This window comes from Equus przewalskii, chromosome 13 (genome assembly GCF_037783145.1).
Source record: "Equus przewalskii isolate Varuska chromosome 13, EquPr2, whole genome shotgun sequence".
NCBI classification, from domain to species: Eukaryota; Metazoa; Chordata; class Mammalia; order Perissodactyla; family Equidae; genus Equus; species Equus przewalskii.
In genome coordinates this window covers 76,493,895-76,510,388 of record NC_091843.1, presented here as the reverse complement: position 1 = coordinate 76,510,388, position 16,494 = coordinate 76,493,895, and the positions used below count along the sequence as shown (strand labels likewise).

General features: G+C 39.3%; 1 protein-coding gene across 4 annotated transcripts in view; it reads left to right on the top strand.

Moving 5' to 3' along the window:
• Window positions 1–16,494, top strand: part of POLR3G (RNA polymerase III subunit G) — a 42,361-nt gene that overhangs the window by 501 nt on the left and 25,366 nt on the right. For 2 of the 4 annotated variants that reach the window (XM_008541038.2, XM_008540366.2), the window contains exons 2-3: window positions 8,685–8,835; window positions 11,116–11,245. In XM_008541038.2, coding sequence (XP_008539260.1) covers window positions 8,719–8,835; window positions 11,116–11,245 — 247 coding nt within the window. In that variant the 5' untranslated portion in view covers window positions 8,685–8,718. The remainder of the gene's footprint in view (window positions 1–8,684; window positions 8,836–11,115; window positions 11,246–16,494) is intronic. The other 2 variants (XM_070569695.1, XM_008539622.2) reach the window with 1 other exon arrangement.

Genomic DNA, 16,494 nt, shown 5'->3' with positions numbered 1-16,494 from the left:
AGAAGGGAATTTATGCTCTTCCTCGTGGTAGATTTTCAAATCTGGTGACTATGTGATTGGTTCAGGCACGAGTCACTGCCGCAGACTGGCAGCTAAGGGCAGGCTGTTCAGCATGTTTTCTTAACTGCTGGAGCTTTCCCCCTGTATCGTGGGAAGAGGGGTTGTTAGTAAGGATTTTCTTCTCTTCTAAATAATTAACTTCTGTATTCCTTCCCCCATTGTCCATTTTTTTGGTTACTTTGTCCGCTCTTGGAAGAGAGCAGAGAAAGTTGGTAGAAAGGCTCAACTAAGGAAAGGTGGAGGCAGCCGCACTTTGTGAGGACAGGAAAATTGGATAACGACTGGGTGTGGCCCCACCAGCCACAGAAATCACCTCCGCTATGAACGCCAGGTCCTAGTCCCCACCCCACCCTTCCCAGCTATTGAAACATCTATTAAGGCTTCAGAAATTCCCTTGAGAACTTGACTAACCTCCCTACTCAGCCAGGAAAAAATATAAAAGACCCATGAGACTGCATTATAAAAGATAATTATGAAAACCCTTATTGTGACAGCCTTCCTAGAAGGAGAGTTGTACTCTGCTCCTCTGCACTCCTAAAGCCTTTGGTGGGGAGCTAGCCTTTCTGAATATTTTCCTAATCTAGTTTGAATTTATCCAGTCACTCTGTTGAGGGCTGTTCTTGTGTGGAAGTCCCTGAGCTAGATGATCTGTGAAGAACAGAATTGTGCAAAATCAAAGTCGTGATCTGGGTTCTCAAGAATTTGAAGGAAGATGATATCTCTACACGGATATTTGCAATATAAAGCAATAGGGAGTATGTCCCACAGAGGAAGTAAAACCTAGGTGCTGTAAGAATACAGAGGGAGGGGATTGTTGAGGTGTGGCATTTGAGACCACTGTTTGTTAGGTCGTTCTCAGCAGGGGAGTACAGAGCTCTTTGGAGTTTGGGTGTCTTTCATGTAGGCAAAGGGGACCCACTAGAGGTGAAGCAGAGTGATATCGTCACTAGGCCATGAGCTTAGCAATAATTCATCCAATATTTACTGGACTTTTGCCAAGGTCTGCTTAGCGATGGGGCAGGAAAAGGTGAATAAGTCTTCAAGGAGGCCTTCACACTTACATATCCTTTTGCGTGGATCACACTTTGCTGCCCTAGATATCTTTTCCTGGTTCTTGGCATGACTTCTTCCTTCACTTTTGTCAGGTTTGTGCTCAAATATTACAGAATACAGGAGGAGTTCTTCAACCGCCTTTTGCATAATGGCACGCATGTTTCCTGCTTTTTCATATCACTGATCGCTACCTGACACTTTCTATAAAATATATTTATATTTTCCATTTCCCCTACTAGACTGTGAGCTCCACGAGAACAGAGGCTTGTTTCCTTCGCTGCTGTATTCCCAGTACATGGGAGATGGTCAGACAGTCAGGGTACTTAATAAGTACTTGATGAATGGATAATTGAGGAGCTTACTGGGGAGACAGACAAGAACTGACAGTTACAACGTGATTTTAGAAAGGGTAATAAAAGCAGTGTATACTTGGGAAACCCCAAGAAGGGAGAGGCCTAGTTCCATGTAAGGTGGAAGAAATGGTCACAGACAAGTGTCATTTACATAGCATCTTAAATGATGCTGGGGCTTGCTCAGGTGGATCTGGGAGGAAGGCCCTCCAGGCAGAAGGAACGCTATAGGAAAGAGCTGATGTCGCAGAGTTGGGAGTGGCTGGAGTGTGGGATGCATGGAGCAAGAGGCAGAAAGTTAAACTCAACTTGAAAGCTCTGCTAGTTAAGGAGAGTGATGCGGCAAGGTTTGTGTTCTAGAAGATGACTAGAGAGTAGATTGAAAGGGGGAGTGTGGCCATGGGAAGTTTATTTGCTCTATATTAGAGGTCCGGGTGGGAGATGGTGAAGGCCTGAGCTAGAGGTGAAGGAAGGTGAACATGTGAGAGAGGACCCAGAGCTGTACTCTTCTTCTCCTGTTAGATGAGGGGATGGAGGGAGGCGGAGAGGAGGCCAGCATGACTGTCAGGTTCTGATTGGGGCAACTTAGGTGTCATTCGTCAGGAAAGATACTGTGACCTGGCTTTCAGTGCGTCCCCTAGCTTCCATGCCTCCTTACATCCGTTCATACATTTATTCACCTAGCGAATGTGTGCAAGAGACTGTGTGAGACATGGAGAACAATACATTTAAGCACAATCATAACTTATAAAATGTTAGTGCTAGGGAGAATTTCAGAGATTAGCTCAGCTTTCCCACGAGGTTGTTTTTCTGGTTGATTAGAATGGGCTTTTGCGTTTCACGTCTTGGACGGTTGAACTACACCCATCAGACCATCTCAGAACAATTCTGAATAGGAATTTTTGGGAGGCATCCCAAAATGAAAAGTGATGCTTCTAATTTTACATTTTTAAATCCAGTCAATTTTGCCGTTACTAATTCACTTCATTGTGAAGATTAAAGACGTCCATGGGATTAAAAAGCTATTCAACTTGGGGCTGGCCCCGTGGCCGAGTGGTTAAGTTCGCGCGCTCCGCTGCAGGCGGCCCAGTGTTTCATTGGTTCGAATCCTGGGCGCGGACATGACACTGCTCATCAAACCACGCTGAGGCAGCGTTCCACATGCCACAACTAGAAGGACCCACAACGAAGAATATACAACTATGTACCGGGGGGCTTTGGGGAGAAAAAGGAAAAAGTAAAATCTTTAAAAAAAAAAAAATTAAAAAAAAAAAAAAAGCTATTCAACTAGCCTAGAAATGTGTTTCAGGCAGCGGTAATGTGGAAAGGACAATGGAAAGATATCCTGAGGCTTTAATGTGGCCCTGTCCTTGTTGGGAATTAACTGTGTGTCTTCAGGTGGTCAGGTTAGCTGGGCCTGGGCCTCACTTTCCTCTTCGCTAAAATGGGAAGTTTAATCTGGAGCAGTGGTTCTTAATTTAGGCTACACATTGTAATCCCCTCGGGTGCTTTCAGAAGTCCTACAGTCCAAATCCTACCTCCAAAGATTCTGATTTTATTGTTCTGGGGTGAAGCCTGAGTTGTTGTTGTTGTTTTAACTCTCCTGATGATTCCTGTACATAGCCAGGTTCCAAAGTTTATAGTTCTGGAAATTTAAAAAAAAAAAACAAAAAACAACTTAATAGTAGGCTGACGAAATTGTACTTCTGTGGGTAAATTTGCTCATGCAATCGCGTTCAGTAAATAAATAAATAAGGAAAGCTTGACGTTAATTGAGGAGCTGTTGCTATATAGAGAGCACCATGCCTAGACGGGAGGGGATGTAAAATCTCTAGTGTTAATACCGTTGAAGAAACAAACAAAAAACGTAAGTGAAACTTCTTCCCTTTTTTGGAAAAGCTCATTTCCCAAATGGGGCATTGTCTATATTTCTTTCAGAATTGAAGACTGTAGCAATGTGTATCACCGCAATTTTTGAAAATCCATTTATTTATTTATTTATTTGTGAGGAAGCTTGGCCCTGAGCTAACATCTGTTGCCAATCTTCCTCTTTTTGCTTGAGGAAGATTGTCACTGAGCTAACATCTGCCAGTCTCCCTCTATTTTTTTATGTGAGACCACACCACAGCATGGCTTGACAAGTGGTGCTAGATCCGCACTCAGGATCCAGCCAAAGTGGAGTGTGCAGAACTTAACCACTATGCCACTGGACCAGCCTCAAAAATCCATTAATTAATTAATTAATTAATCTATAGCACCTGAGCTAACAACTGTTGCCAATCTTTTTTTTTCTGCTTTTTCTCCCGAAATCCCCCCAGTACATAGTTGTGTATATTAGTTGTGGGTCCTTCTGGTTGTGGCATGTGGGATGCCGCCTCAACATGGCCTGATGAGTGGTGCCATGTCTGCACCCAGGATCCGAACCTGCAAAACACTGGGCTGCCAAAGTGGAGTGCCCGAACTTAACCACTCAGCCATGGGGCCAGCCCCCAAAAATCCGTTTATTTTAACAGGAGGATCTTTCTAAGAGTAAGGTGGGATGAAGTGATTGTTGTGGATATTGAGGGACATAAAGGGGATCTTAAAGTGAAAAGGGATGCAATGAGGCAGGGAGGAAAAGGGAGTAGGTTGCAGTGGAGAGAATGATAGTCAAGACATGGCTACAGAAGAATGAGTCAGGAGGATAGGTGCAGCCATCTCGAAAGGGCTCTGAATACTTGGATAGGGAGTTTGGATTTCAATTCTCTAGCCTAGAGGGAAGATGAGAAGAGTAGCATAATCAGAGCTGTGCTTTAGAATGAGTAATGCAGAAGAAAAAGAAAATAAACAGGAAGAACAAGGGGTACCACAAAATTTGCAGTCACTCAAAAGTGAGTTGGGGGGCTAGCCCAATGGCATACCCGTTACGTTCATGTGTTCCACTTCAGTGGCCTGGGGTTTGCCAGTTTGGATCCTGGGTGCAGACCTACACACCACTTGTCAAGCCATGCTGTGGCAGCATCCCACATATAAAGTAGAGGAAGATGGGCACGGATGATAGCTCAGGGCCAGTCTTCCTCAGCAAAAAGAGGAGGATTAGTGGAGGATGTTAACTCAGGGCTAATCTTCCTCAAAAAAAAAAAAGGAGTTGGAAAAGAGGTGAGCTGGATTATGGTAGAGGAAATGGAAAGGAAAGGGCATTTTGGAGGAAAAATTAGATGATTGATTTGACAGGAGATGTGGAACAGAATGAAGAATCAATACTGACTCACTCCGCATCTTCAAATGTTGATGACTGGGAAAATAACATACTGTGGATAAAAATAGGGATGTTATACATGAAAGACAAGCTAGTTAGTGTAGAGGGAAGATGATCTCAGTATTGTCAGTTTAAGGTGCTGTCCACATATTCTTATGGTGGTAAGAACATGGGCTGCAACTCAGGACAAAGGTCAGTGCTGGAGGTAATGGTGCTGGAGAGGTCGTCAGACCCAGAGAGTGGGTGCATTTTCTGAAGATAAAAAAAGAGCAGAAGACCAAAGATTGAACCTTAAGGAAATCCATATTTAGGGGTTTAAGAAGAGAAGTAGACACAAAAATGGTCAGTGGCGTAGAGGAACCTAGAGTTTTCTTAAAGCCTAGAGAAGAGAGAATTTCAGAAGGGCGGAGGCAATAATGAGCAGTGTGCTTTGGAAGTCCAAGAGGAGAAACAAGGACAAAAGGCCACTGGATTTTGCCACTGGAGACCATTAGGGACCTTTGCATTTCGGTATGTTCATGAGTGTAGTTCCCATCACAAGTAAGATAAAAGCCAAATCCTTTCCCACAGCTCACACAGGGCTGCGCGAGATCTGGCCTCCACCAGCCTCTCCTTGCTCCTTACCAACTACATGAGCTTCTTGCTCCTCACACACTCCCAACTTGTGGCTTCCTCCTCGGCACTTGCTCTTCCTCCTTTTCTGTAGCCATCTCCATCCCATCCCTCCACCTTATGGCTCACAGGCCCTCTCCAGCATGGTGCTCAGATTTATCCTCCACAGAAAGACCCCCCCTGTGTGAAAAAGCCACTACCATACCCGTTTCTTATTCTCTGTCCCGTTACTGTGATTTCCTTTTCTTCAGAGCTGTATTGATTTCCTAGGGCTGCCATAACATATTACCACAAATTGGGAGGCTTAAAACAACAGAAATTTATTCTCTCCCGTTTCTGGAGGCCAGAGTCTAATAAAGGTGTCAGCAGGGTTTCTTCCTTCCGGAGGCTCCCAGGCAGACTCTCTTCTCTGCCTCCCTCCTGGCTTCTGGTGGTTGCTGGCACTCCTTGGTGTTCCTGGCTTGCAGCTGCTTCCCTCCAACTTCTGCCTCCATCTTCACATGGTGTTTTCCCTGTGTTCCTCTCTCTGTCCACATTTCCGTCTTATAAGGACACCAGTCATTGGAAGTCGGCTCACTAATCCAGTACAACCTTATCTTAATTCGATTACATCTGCAAAGACTTTATTTCCAAATAAGGAAGGTCACATTCGCAGGTACCAGGAGTTAGGACTTCGATGTATTTTTGAGGGGTGACACAATTCAACCCCAACCAGAACACATAATATTATGTTAGACACTTACTTGTTTACTTGTGTTCCTTCATCCACTGATAAATAAGCCCTGAGGGCAGGAACCTGTTTTTGTTCAATGCTCTCTGGGTCCTACCACAGTGCCTGGAATGCTCAATATATGTTGAATGAATGACTTAATGAAATTGGCCCATAGGAAATAGAGGAAGATTTGGGTAATGAGGAAATGGGGAAAGCTGGCTTAAAAAATCCTTCATTCAAGAAGTTTGACGAGGTGCAAAAGGAACAGGCGGTGGTTGAATCAACTTAAAGGATTTCAAAGAACGATGCTCAGGCCTTGCTTGTGAGTCATTTTTTCCATGAGACAGTTGCCAGAGTCCAGGGCGTACCTGTCCGCCTTTGCAAGAGAAGAAAATAAATGTAGCAGCTTCTCCAGGTACAGGAGAACTGACTCATGACAATCAAACTAGAAAAAGAGGGATTTGTGGCCCAGAATGCCATGCAATTATTCAGGGTGTCTCAGGAGCTAGGAATGATTTTTCTGCCGAGGGCAGTACATTCACTTCCAGTATCAATTTATACACCCAAGGGTTACTTGATAAATATGGAAGTTTAGAGTCAGCAGGGTTTGATATTTCTCAGGGGATATTCTATCAAGCAATGGTAGCTGATATACTCTCTTTTCAGGATGAATTTTCCAAACTTCTTCCCAGGGCCCACCTCCACAGATTCTGCTGTGCTACGTTTGAGGACTTGGGGATCGCTTAGGACTCCCTATGTTTAACAAATCCTTCGGGGAATTCTCGTGATCAGGCAGGTTTGGGAAACATTGCCTAGAATTGTTCTAATCTTTGATTAGTGGCAAGTCCCAGATTGGAATTCAGCCCAGTGGTCTCGCCCGTGCCTACTGGGCTCCCCGCAGTTAGTTTCTTAGAGTGTAGGTGTGAGCCCTTCTGCTCCACAATTTTCATACTTGGGAGACCTGCTTTCTGTAGGCTCAGCATATGCTCTAGTGACTCAGCAATTGAAACAAGGTCTTTTGGGTATTTTCCACCTCTTTTATTGTGGACAGAGGGACTGAGCTTGGTTATTAAAATAAGTACCTTTCCTATGTGAATTGTGTTTCATAGTAATTGAATAGTTGGATGAGGAGAATTGATTCCTGGTAGAATTCCAGTTAATAAATACAGAAAAAATGATACAATTTATATATCATCATGTTACAATCCATAATGGAATAATGGATGTAGTCTGCAGTCATCAATGGCTGCTAAAACCATTAGGTGAAAGCTGATGAGGAACTGTATACTGGATGAAACAGACTGACAGCACCTGAACCCACTGACCGAGAGAGACTGCATGTGCATCCTGATGTGACGCAGTAGGAAAAACAGAGCATCTTTTAAGTATTCTTGCAAAAAAATCAAGCCCAAATTTGAGTAAGCCTCTAGTCCATCTGATTATAGAAAATACAGGGAATAGAGGAATATGTTAACCACATCTCATGTATGCAATCACTCCAATCCAGATTATAGGAAATTGTACAGCCTTGCTACTCTCCAAGTGTGCTCTGCAAACCAAAAGCATTAATATCTCCAGAGAGCTTGTTAGAAATGCAGATTCTCAGGCCCCACCCTCTGCCAACTGAATCAGAATCTGCATTTTGATAAGATTCCTAGGTAATTCACATATGCCTTAAAGTTGGCCAACTTTAAGCATCGTATAGGACAGTGACCTCGTTTTTCCAACAAGTAAATGGTAAGAAAAAAAGGGAGGAAACTGTTATAGTGGTATAGGAGGGCATATTATTGCTTTCTTGAGCTTACAGGGCTGATGATACTCAATATTAACAGTGGGAAGAGAGATTTAAAGAATGTGTGTTATAGTCTTCACTGCAGTCGGATGCAGAGTTGTGGTGAAAGAGCTCTAGTATGGGAATCCCTGTTAGTAGACTGCCGCCTCAGTTCTCACATCACAGTGAAATCATTTCAGACGATCCAGAAGTTCAGTACGGGACTTGAGTATATGACGTCATTATTGTCCCCAAAGTTGGAGAGAGTACAGGTTTATCTTACCTTTAATTTAACTATTTCAGATGCTTTTCTCTGAACTTTAAAAAAAATTTTTTGGCTAGGACAGACCTCTTCAGAGTCTTACTGAGCCCATTCCCATTTCAAAAAGGAGGACATTGGACTAGATCTCAAGGATCCTTTCCAACACTCAAATTCTAGGATAAATAAGTCACTAAAATTTAAAGTATATATGACTGCTGATAGTCTTCAAGTTGAATGAAAAAGCGAGGTATCTTCTCTTCATCAGCCAACCTTCCCTTGTTCATATTTTTTATGTATTTCTGAGATCTTGTTGCCAAACCACCGAGGGGTAGAGAGAATTGCATCAACTGGCTGAGAGTGTTTGGAGCAACATCTCAAAGGAGACCCAGGGTCAGCCATCCACCCAGGACCTGGGTGAGGTGGTTGAGGCCATCATCATCACCTCACCTGCCAAACGGGACTAGACGTGAGGGGTTCAGGAATCAGTGTCAATGTGTATTTCTTTACAAGTGTTGCTTTCCAGAAGTGTTTTAAATTGGCCATGGTACTTAGGGGGTGGAGTGTATTTTGTCTTAAAATACTGATTTTGTTTTTCAGATGATTCAATAAATCTTAATCATTAATAGTGTCTTTCAGAATTTGCATGTGTAACTAGTTCCAATGGCTGGGAATAAAGGAAGAGGACGTGCTGCTTATACCTTTAATATTGAGGCAGTTGGATTTAGCAGAGGTGAAAAGTTACCGGATGTAGTATTGAAACCGCCCCCACTATTTCCTGTAAGTACATTAACAGTGGAATTCTCAGTGTGTTTTTCATGTTTCAGAGAAAATTAAAATTTTATGTAGGACTTGAATATATGCTATCATTATGATATCCTAAAGTGTAAGAAAGTAAAAAAGTAAGAGAGTAAAAGAGAGTGTGTTTCACTTAACTTTAATTTAAATATTTCCACTGTTCTTCCCTGAACCTTTTCTAATTTTTAGACAGCTTTCTTAAAATACAGAAAACAAAATTGTGTACACCTTTTCATGAATATATTCAGTAATGTGTGAACTAAGAAGAATTGTTTTCAATTCTTACATCTTATTGCTGTCATTGATATATTCCAATATTAAAATAATAGTTTTAAAAGTAAAGTTAGATTTTGTGGTGGTCCTCAGTTCCCACTCTACTGGACTTCACTTAATGATTTTTCTTTTCAGCTTGTGTCTGTAGAATTTAATTTTGCTTCCTAGTATACTGCCTGACCTTTTTCCCTGCTGATTTTTTTTTTTTTTTTTGCTTAGCTCCCTATTTTATCAAAATCAATTTGAATTTTGTTACTGTTACTCAGAATGTAAGCAACTCCACTGCGTTTAGTGTTGTTTTTACATTTACTGAGTATGCTGCAAGCTTAATTTGCATAATGTTTAATCTAATGCTTTTGCTTTATATTTAGTTTAAAATGTAAACTTACATTTCCAGATGTGTATATGCTGTGGTAGAAAAAGTGAAAAAATCATAAATAACCAAGTATCCCTCCCTCCAGGAATCTCCCCTATTTCAAAAGGAAAAATCCTTTGTTGAAAGATTTATGTAAGTAGAGGACCCTGGACAAATGTATCTGGGCATGTAGATGTCTCTCATAGGCAGTCTCTGCTTGTTGCTCTTGATATTTTTTTGCCTTTTTGATATTCAGTATAGTCTAACAACAAAGTGAATATCTCAGGTACAGGTGTAATGTCAGTTTACGTTGATTTTTTTTAAAACGAGCTCTTCTCCACGTGAGATTACTTCTAAACACTGGGAATATTAGAACATACTCTTGTTTTATACTTGGAATAAAATCCAAATTCCTTACCGCTGGCTAACAGGCTGTCTCGTCTGGCCTTTCCGATGTCTCTCTGACCCTTTTCCGACCACTCGCTCCTCTCTCCCTAGCCATCCTGGCCTCCTTGTTCCCTCAGGTGTTTTCCTCTGCTGGTTGCCCCGGCTAGAACCATCTGTTCCCCAAGTCTTTGCATGAATGGCTTCCTAATTCTATCCACGTCTCTGCTCAAATGTGACTTCCCTGAGCGGTCATGTGTGCCTACCCTGTCTAGACCGGCCACCTCCCGCCTCGATGCACTGTCAGTCACTCTTCCCTCTACTTGGCTTCATTTTTTTTATGTCACTTGTCAATACCTGAAATTATATATTACCTCATTTGTTTACTTATTTGTTGTGTTTTTCTCCCTTTGACAGTAAGTTCTATACGGACAGGAACTTTGACTAGTTCATCCTAGTATTTCCTGTTGTCTAACCATGTCTGGCTTGGAGTAGGTACTCAATAAATACTTGTAGAATGAATAAATACATTCAGAGTGAAAGTTTGAAAATGTACCCTATACTTAGCTTCTGAAATGTCTTTACTAGGTATCCTGAGGATTTACTTTTTTATGAATATATGTATTTTATGAATATATATTCACACATAAATACAGATGAGTGTGTGTGTGTAATTTTTTAAAATTGAAGATGTAGCTTCAGACTCTTGCTTTGCCATTTATGAGTTATGTGGGCTTATAGATTGTTCACTTCTCAGTTTCTTCACTGTAAAAAGGGAAATATTGATGATTCCTTAAATGAGATCAAGGATGTTGACTACTGAGTGTATCCTGGTCATGGTAACCACTTGCTAAATGATAGCTGCTACTCTTATTTTTTTTTTGTTATTACTGCTTCCACTAATACCACCACCACTGACTGAGATTAATAGGAGACTAAAGCAGTTACTCTCATTGGTGCCTTGATTTTAAAACTGTGGAATCACAGTCAACAGACTAGATAGCAGAATGATGATTGATGTGGTCAGAAGGAAAATTAAGCATCTTTCCTACCTCTAAATAAGAGCAAAGTAGGAAATGAGCTAAAAGGTTAAATAGATTACAAAGTTCAACATCTTTAAGTTGATTGTAAAACTTAGTACCTGTAAAATGTAATTTTCAATAAAACTGACACTTTCCAGAATATAGACATAAGAGATATTAAAATATTTAATTTATTTTAAAAAAAACATTGTCTCTTAACTTAAACAGGATACAGATTATAAACCAGTGCCTCTGAGAACAGGAGAGGGTGAGGATTATATGCTGGCCTTGAAACAGGAGTTGAGAGAAACTATGAAAAGAATGCCTTATTTCATGGAAACACCTGAAGAAAAACAAGGTGCGTGTTGGACTCTTTGATTATGTGTTTCAGCGTATACAGAGGAAACAGTATTTTGGCACAAGATATATGGCTATTTAATGCTGATTGATTCAATTCAGTCAGAAATTATCAGCTACCATGAGAAAGCATATTTATATTGATTTCACAGAAAATATATTTTAAACTTTTTGATATTTTATTTTTCAAATTACCTTTCACAATAGAAGTTTTATATGTCATAAAAATGTTTAAAAAATAAAAATTACCTATAGTACTTATGTCTAGAGAACTACTATTAATATTTTCTTGTATCTTCTGGATTTTTTCTTTTTATGTGTATATTCTTTTTATAAAATTAGATTCATATTGCTTTGTATCTTCTTTTTTCAGTCAATAGTATATTATTAGCATTTTCCTTAGTATTCTTAGAAAATACGATTTTTAATGACTCTGTGGTATTCCATTGTGTAGATATAACATTATTATTTGTAACTAGTTCCCTGCTGTTAGGTTTAAGGTTTTATCTAGTTTTTTTGCACATATATATGTATAATACTGTGATTACTATCCTTATGCATAAACCTTTATGCAGGTTAAAATTTTTAAAAGCTTTGATTATATTTTGGCTTACCATTTATATATCAGATACAATAGAATATAGAAAACATGTATTCATTGGTTATACCAAGGACAGAGAGGAGAAATTATAGTTGAAGGCTTGACAATCTCAGACTGGAAGTGGGAAGTGGTTTTAGAGGAACAGAGCTTGTTCCTAAGTAGTTATTTAGCACAGTAGAACCATATTGATTTTCAGTTTCTGCCCTTGAATGTTGAAATTAGAAAGATCGATATCATCCTTCAGTTCTCAAAACAACATTATTAAAACATGAGAAATTCACATGGTATCATCTCATTCCATTAGTATTAAAAATGCAGTCCATTTTCCCTCTCTCTAAAAGGCTTAGAATTGGCTAAGAGTCAAGAAATGTCTTATATAGAATATAACATGTGTTTGTAATTATAAGAAGCATTTTAGACAAATTCACTTAATTTTTCAAAACATAGCTGCTTGAAGTTATATAGTGGTTTGATAAGAGATATTTTTCCCTCAAAAATGCTGAATTTTTTTATTTTCATATGTTGCGTACTTTTATCTATTTGAATTCAAAAATGAAATTAAAGCTCATTTTAAAAAGTAAGACTAACAACTAGTAAATATTCATTCTTACTTGAAAAAATAATAGTGTAGGGTTTATTTTAGTCTTTAAAATTAGTCTTTTCTCTAGATTTTGGGACAGATTTACTTAACTCAATGTGGTTATTATTAAAGCATATGTCTAATTTACAGTATATCATTAAAGCGTTTATGTGAGTCTTTTGGACAGAGATGTTAAGAACGTAATTTCGTTGCTAGTTTCTGGGAGTGGCTGGCTTATGCCTGGATCAAGAGACTCTTTGTCTTTGATAACTGCGCAATAAAATATTTAAAAACATAAGGAATCTTTTGCTTCTGTTTCTTTCAGGAGAAAACTCTTGTATAGAATTTTCCAAATTGATACAATACAGTCTCCTTGAAGTCTTCACGTTTACCTCTGTTTCTTGATCTAATGTGTTTTATAAAACTATGGTTCAAAATAAAGTGTCTTTAAAAATATAATATATACATTCATATGTGTGTGTCTAGATTAATATAATCTACACTATATATATGTATGTTAGATACACACACATGAATGAAAAAGAATTGGCCCGACTAAACAGAAGTATGCAACTATCAGAGGGAGCCTATTCCAGATAGTGTTACGTCACTCACCAGCCTTCTCCCATCGCTCGCCACCTGTGTTAGCAGAGAGAGAATTAAGGACTAATGTGAAGAAGTGAATCACTAGAGACTGGGGCCAACAAATAGGTTCGGAGATCTCAAGACTTCCTGATAATCAAGTGGCTGGTGGCTCAGGGCGTTGAGATTTGTCAAAGAGAATTGAGGGCACATAATAAATGTATTTCAGGTTGTAATGTCTTCAACATCTGTTTATAAAGTTTTCAGGTAAAATTATAGAAATGGTTGGTATTTCTTTTACAGTGAAATTTATTATTTTTATAATAAAGGAAAAACACCAATGGATATTATTATTTTAATGAACTTTAGCTACAAGGGTATGTAGAGAACATCTGGTCCAATGGTTCCCAGCTCAGATTCCTAAACCACTGGGGTCCTCTGAGGTAGAAACAGGAGCGGGGCCGGCCTGGTGGCATAGCGGTTAAGTTTGCATGTTCTGCTTCTCTGCAGCCGGGGGTTCGCTGGTTCAGATCCCAGGTGCAGACATGGCACTGCTTGGCAAAAGCCATGCTGTGTTAGGCGTCCCACATATAAAGTAGAGGAAGATGGGCACGGATGTGAGCTCAGGGCCAGTCTTCCTCAGCAAAAAGAGGAGGATTGGCAGTAGTTAGCTCAGGGCGAATCTTCCTCAAAAAAAAACCAAAAGAAACAAGAGTGACAGTGGTGATGGTTCTGTAAGCCATTTTCAGAACGTCAAAAGCTTAGTGGAAATAATACGTTTACCTGCAGTATGACCACAAGATCTGTTACTGAATAAATGGAGTTTGTTTGGTTTATTAACTCTCAATATACCGTCAGAGTCCATGAGACCCTAATTTAATTTTTTTTTTTTGAGGAAGATTAGCCCTGAGCTAACATCTGCCGCCAATCCTCCTCTTTTTGCTGATGAAGACTGGCCCTGAGCTAACATCTGTGTCCATCTCCTTCTACTTTATATGTGGGACACCTGCCATAGCATGGCTTGAAAATGGTGCATAGGTCCACACCCAGGATCGGAACCGGCAAATCCCGGGCTGTTGAAGCAGAACACGCGAACTTAACTGCTGTGCCACTGGGCTGGACCCCCTAATTTAATTTTTGAGTTTCTTTTTGAGCAGTTCTTAACTGTATAATAATTGATATTCATAACTTTTGGTTTTTTGTAGAGATCTTCCAAAGAAAAAAGAGAATTTACTTTAAGAAAGAAAACCCATATTATCTTAGTATTACCATATCACCCATTGGACCCTTTTATAAATCTAAAATACATTTTGGAATCTTAGTGATCTTATTTTTCCTGCATCTTGAAACATTTTGCTGTTTCATCATGAGAGATATTATTTCATAAGTATTCATCAATTATTCCCCACTGCTGAACAAAAAGACTAAAGTATTAAAAAAATGGAAGAATGATGAAATTCCATACAAAGATGGTGCAGTAGTTAAAGAAATCATCACTATTACTTCATCCTTTAGTTTTTCTGTTGTGTTGCCCATAGTAGTACATTTTTTTTTCGTGAGGAAAACTATCCCTGAAATAACATCTGTTGCCAATCTTCCTCTATTTTGTATGTGAGATGCCACCACAGCATGGCTTGACGAGTGATGTGTACATCTGCAACCAGGATCTGAACCCACAAACCCTGGGCCACCAAAGCAGAGCACGGGAACTTAATCACCACACCACCAGGCTGGCCCCACATTAATTTTCAAGAAGATACAAAAGAAGTCTGGAGAGACTCTCGACTTCATAGTTGTTTTGTTTCTGTTTTAGCTTTCATAGAATACAATTGAGAATTCAGAATTTTTCATTTTCTACCCATAATGGCAAAGAGAAGGAAATTGACAGAGGAGGATGTTTCACAATTACTGGACAAATCAGAAGATGGATGGCAAAGAGACAGCAGCTCTCTGGATGCTACTGATGATGGTGAAATTGATTGTATAAGCAAAATCTCAGACTGAGCCTTCAGATGATGGTATCCTAGATGACTTTTCTCAAACTTAAGAATCACTGAGTAAACACTGTATCTCTAAGGATGAAAAGGAAATATAGTATTCTCATACAGTTAATCTTTGAAAAGCACCTCATCACATAATATTTCTGGGAACATCCTGTTTGCTAAAATGATGTGTGACTGTTTTTTCTTTTTTCATGATATTTATGTACCAAAATTTATTTGACATAGTTGTAACTGGACAAATGCTGAAGAGAAAGGCAAGGATGATTGAAAGGAAATAGACTGTGTAGAAATGAAACAATTTATTGGATTGATCATGTTAATTGGTAATTATAAGTTTAATAATGAAAATGTTTTACAATTATAGACCAAAGAAGATGACTGGGTCATTCTCTCTTCAACCAATATGTGAGCCATCAAAGTCTTTAAAAGTATTACATTTTGATGATGCAAATACAAGAAGAAGAATTGGAAGTAATGATAAGCTAGAACCAATTAGAGATGTATTTGTAATCTAGAGTCATGTGGATGGTGCAAGAAGCAGAACGAGAAGTAATAAGTCAGAATTTATTAAAGATGTATTTGAAATCTGGAATCAGGATATGTGAAATGCATATATTCAGGATTTGTGCATGACAAACCTAGAATGCACATTTGATGCACAGTTAGCTGCATTCAAGGGACATTGCCTGTTTTGGGTAAATGTACCTTCAAAACCAGAAAAATAATGGAATATAAATTAGAGTTTACTATACTTAATTTCTTATTAAAACTTCCATTAGTTTTCTTTCTTTTTAAATAACAGCTTTATTGAGATAAAATTCACTTTTTAAAGTATACAATTCAGTGGCTTTTTCTGTAGTCACTGAATTGTGCAACCAGCACTACTATCTAAATTTTGGAACCTTTTCATCATCCTAAAAAGAAACCTTATATCCATTAGGATCACCCCATTCTCCCCTCTCCTCAGCTTATGGCAACCACTGATCTGCTCTCTCTCTAGAGATTTGTCTGTTCTGGACATTTCATATAAATGGAATGATAGGTGTTCTTTTATGACTTTTTTTTTTTAAAGATTGGCACCTGGACTAACAACCGTTGCCAATCTTTTTTTTTTTCTGCTTTATCTCCCCAAACCCCCCCTGTATGCAGTTGTATATCTTAGTTGCACGTCCTTCTAGGTGTGGGATCTGGGACGCCGCCTCAATGTGGCCTGACGAGCTGTGCCATGTTCACGCCCAGGATCCGAACCCTGGGCTGCCGCAGCGGAGCACACTAACTTAACCACTCGGCCACGGAGCCGGCCCCGATGACTTTTATGTTCTTTCACTTAGCATAATGTCTTCACGGTCCATCCATGGTATAGCATATATCAGTACTTCATTTCTTTTTAGTGCTGAATAATATTTCATTGTATATTTATATTACATTTTGTTTATTCATTCATCAATTAATGGACATTTGGTTCAGTTCCACTTTGGGGCTAT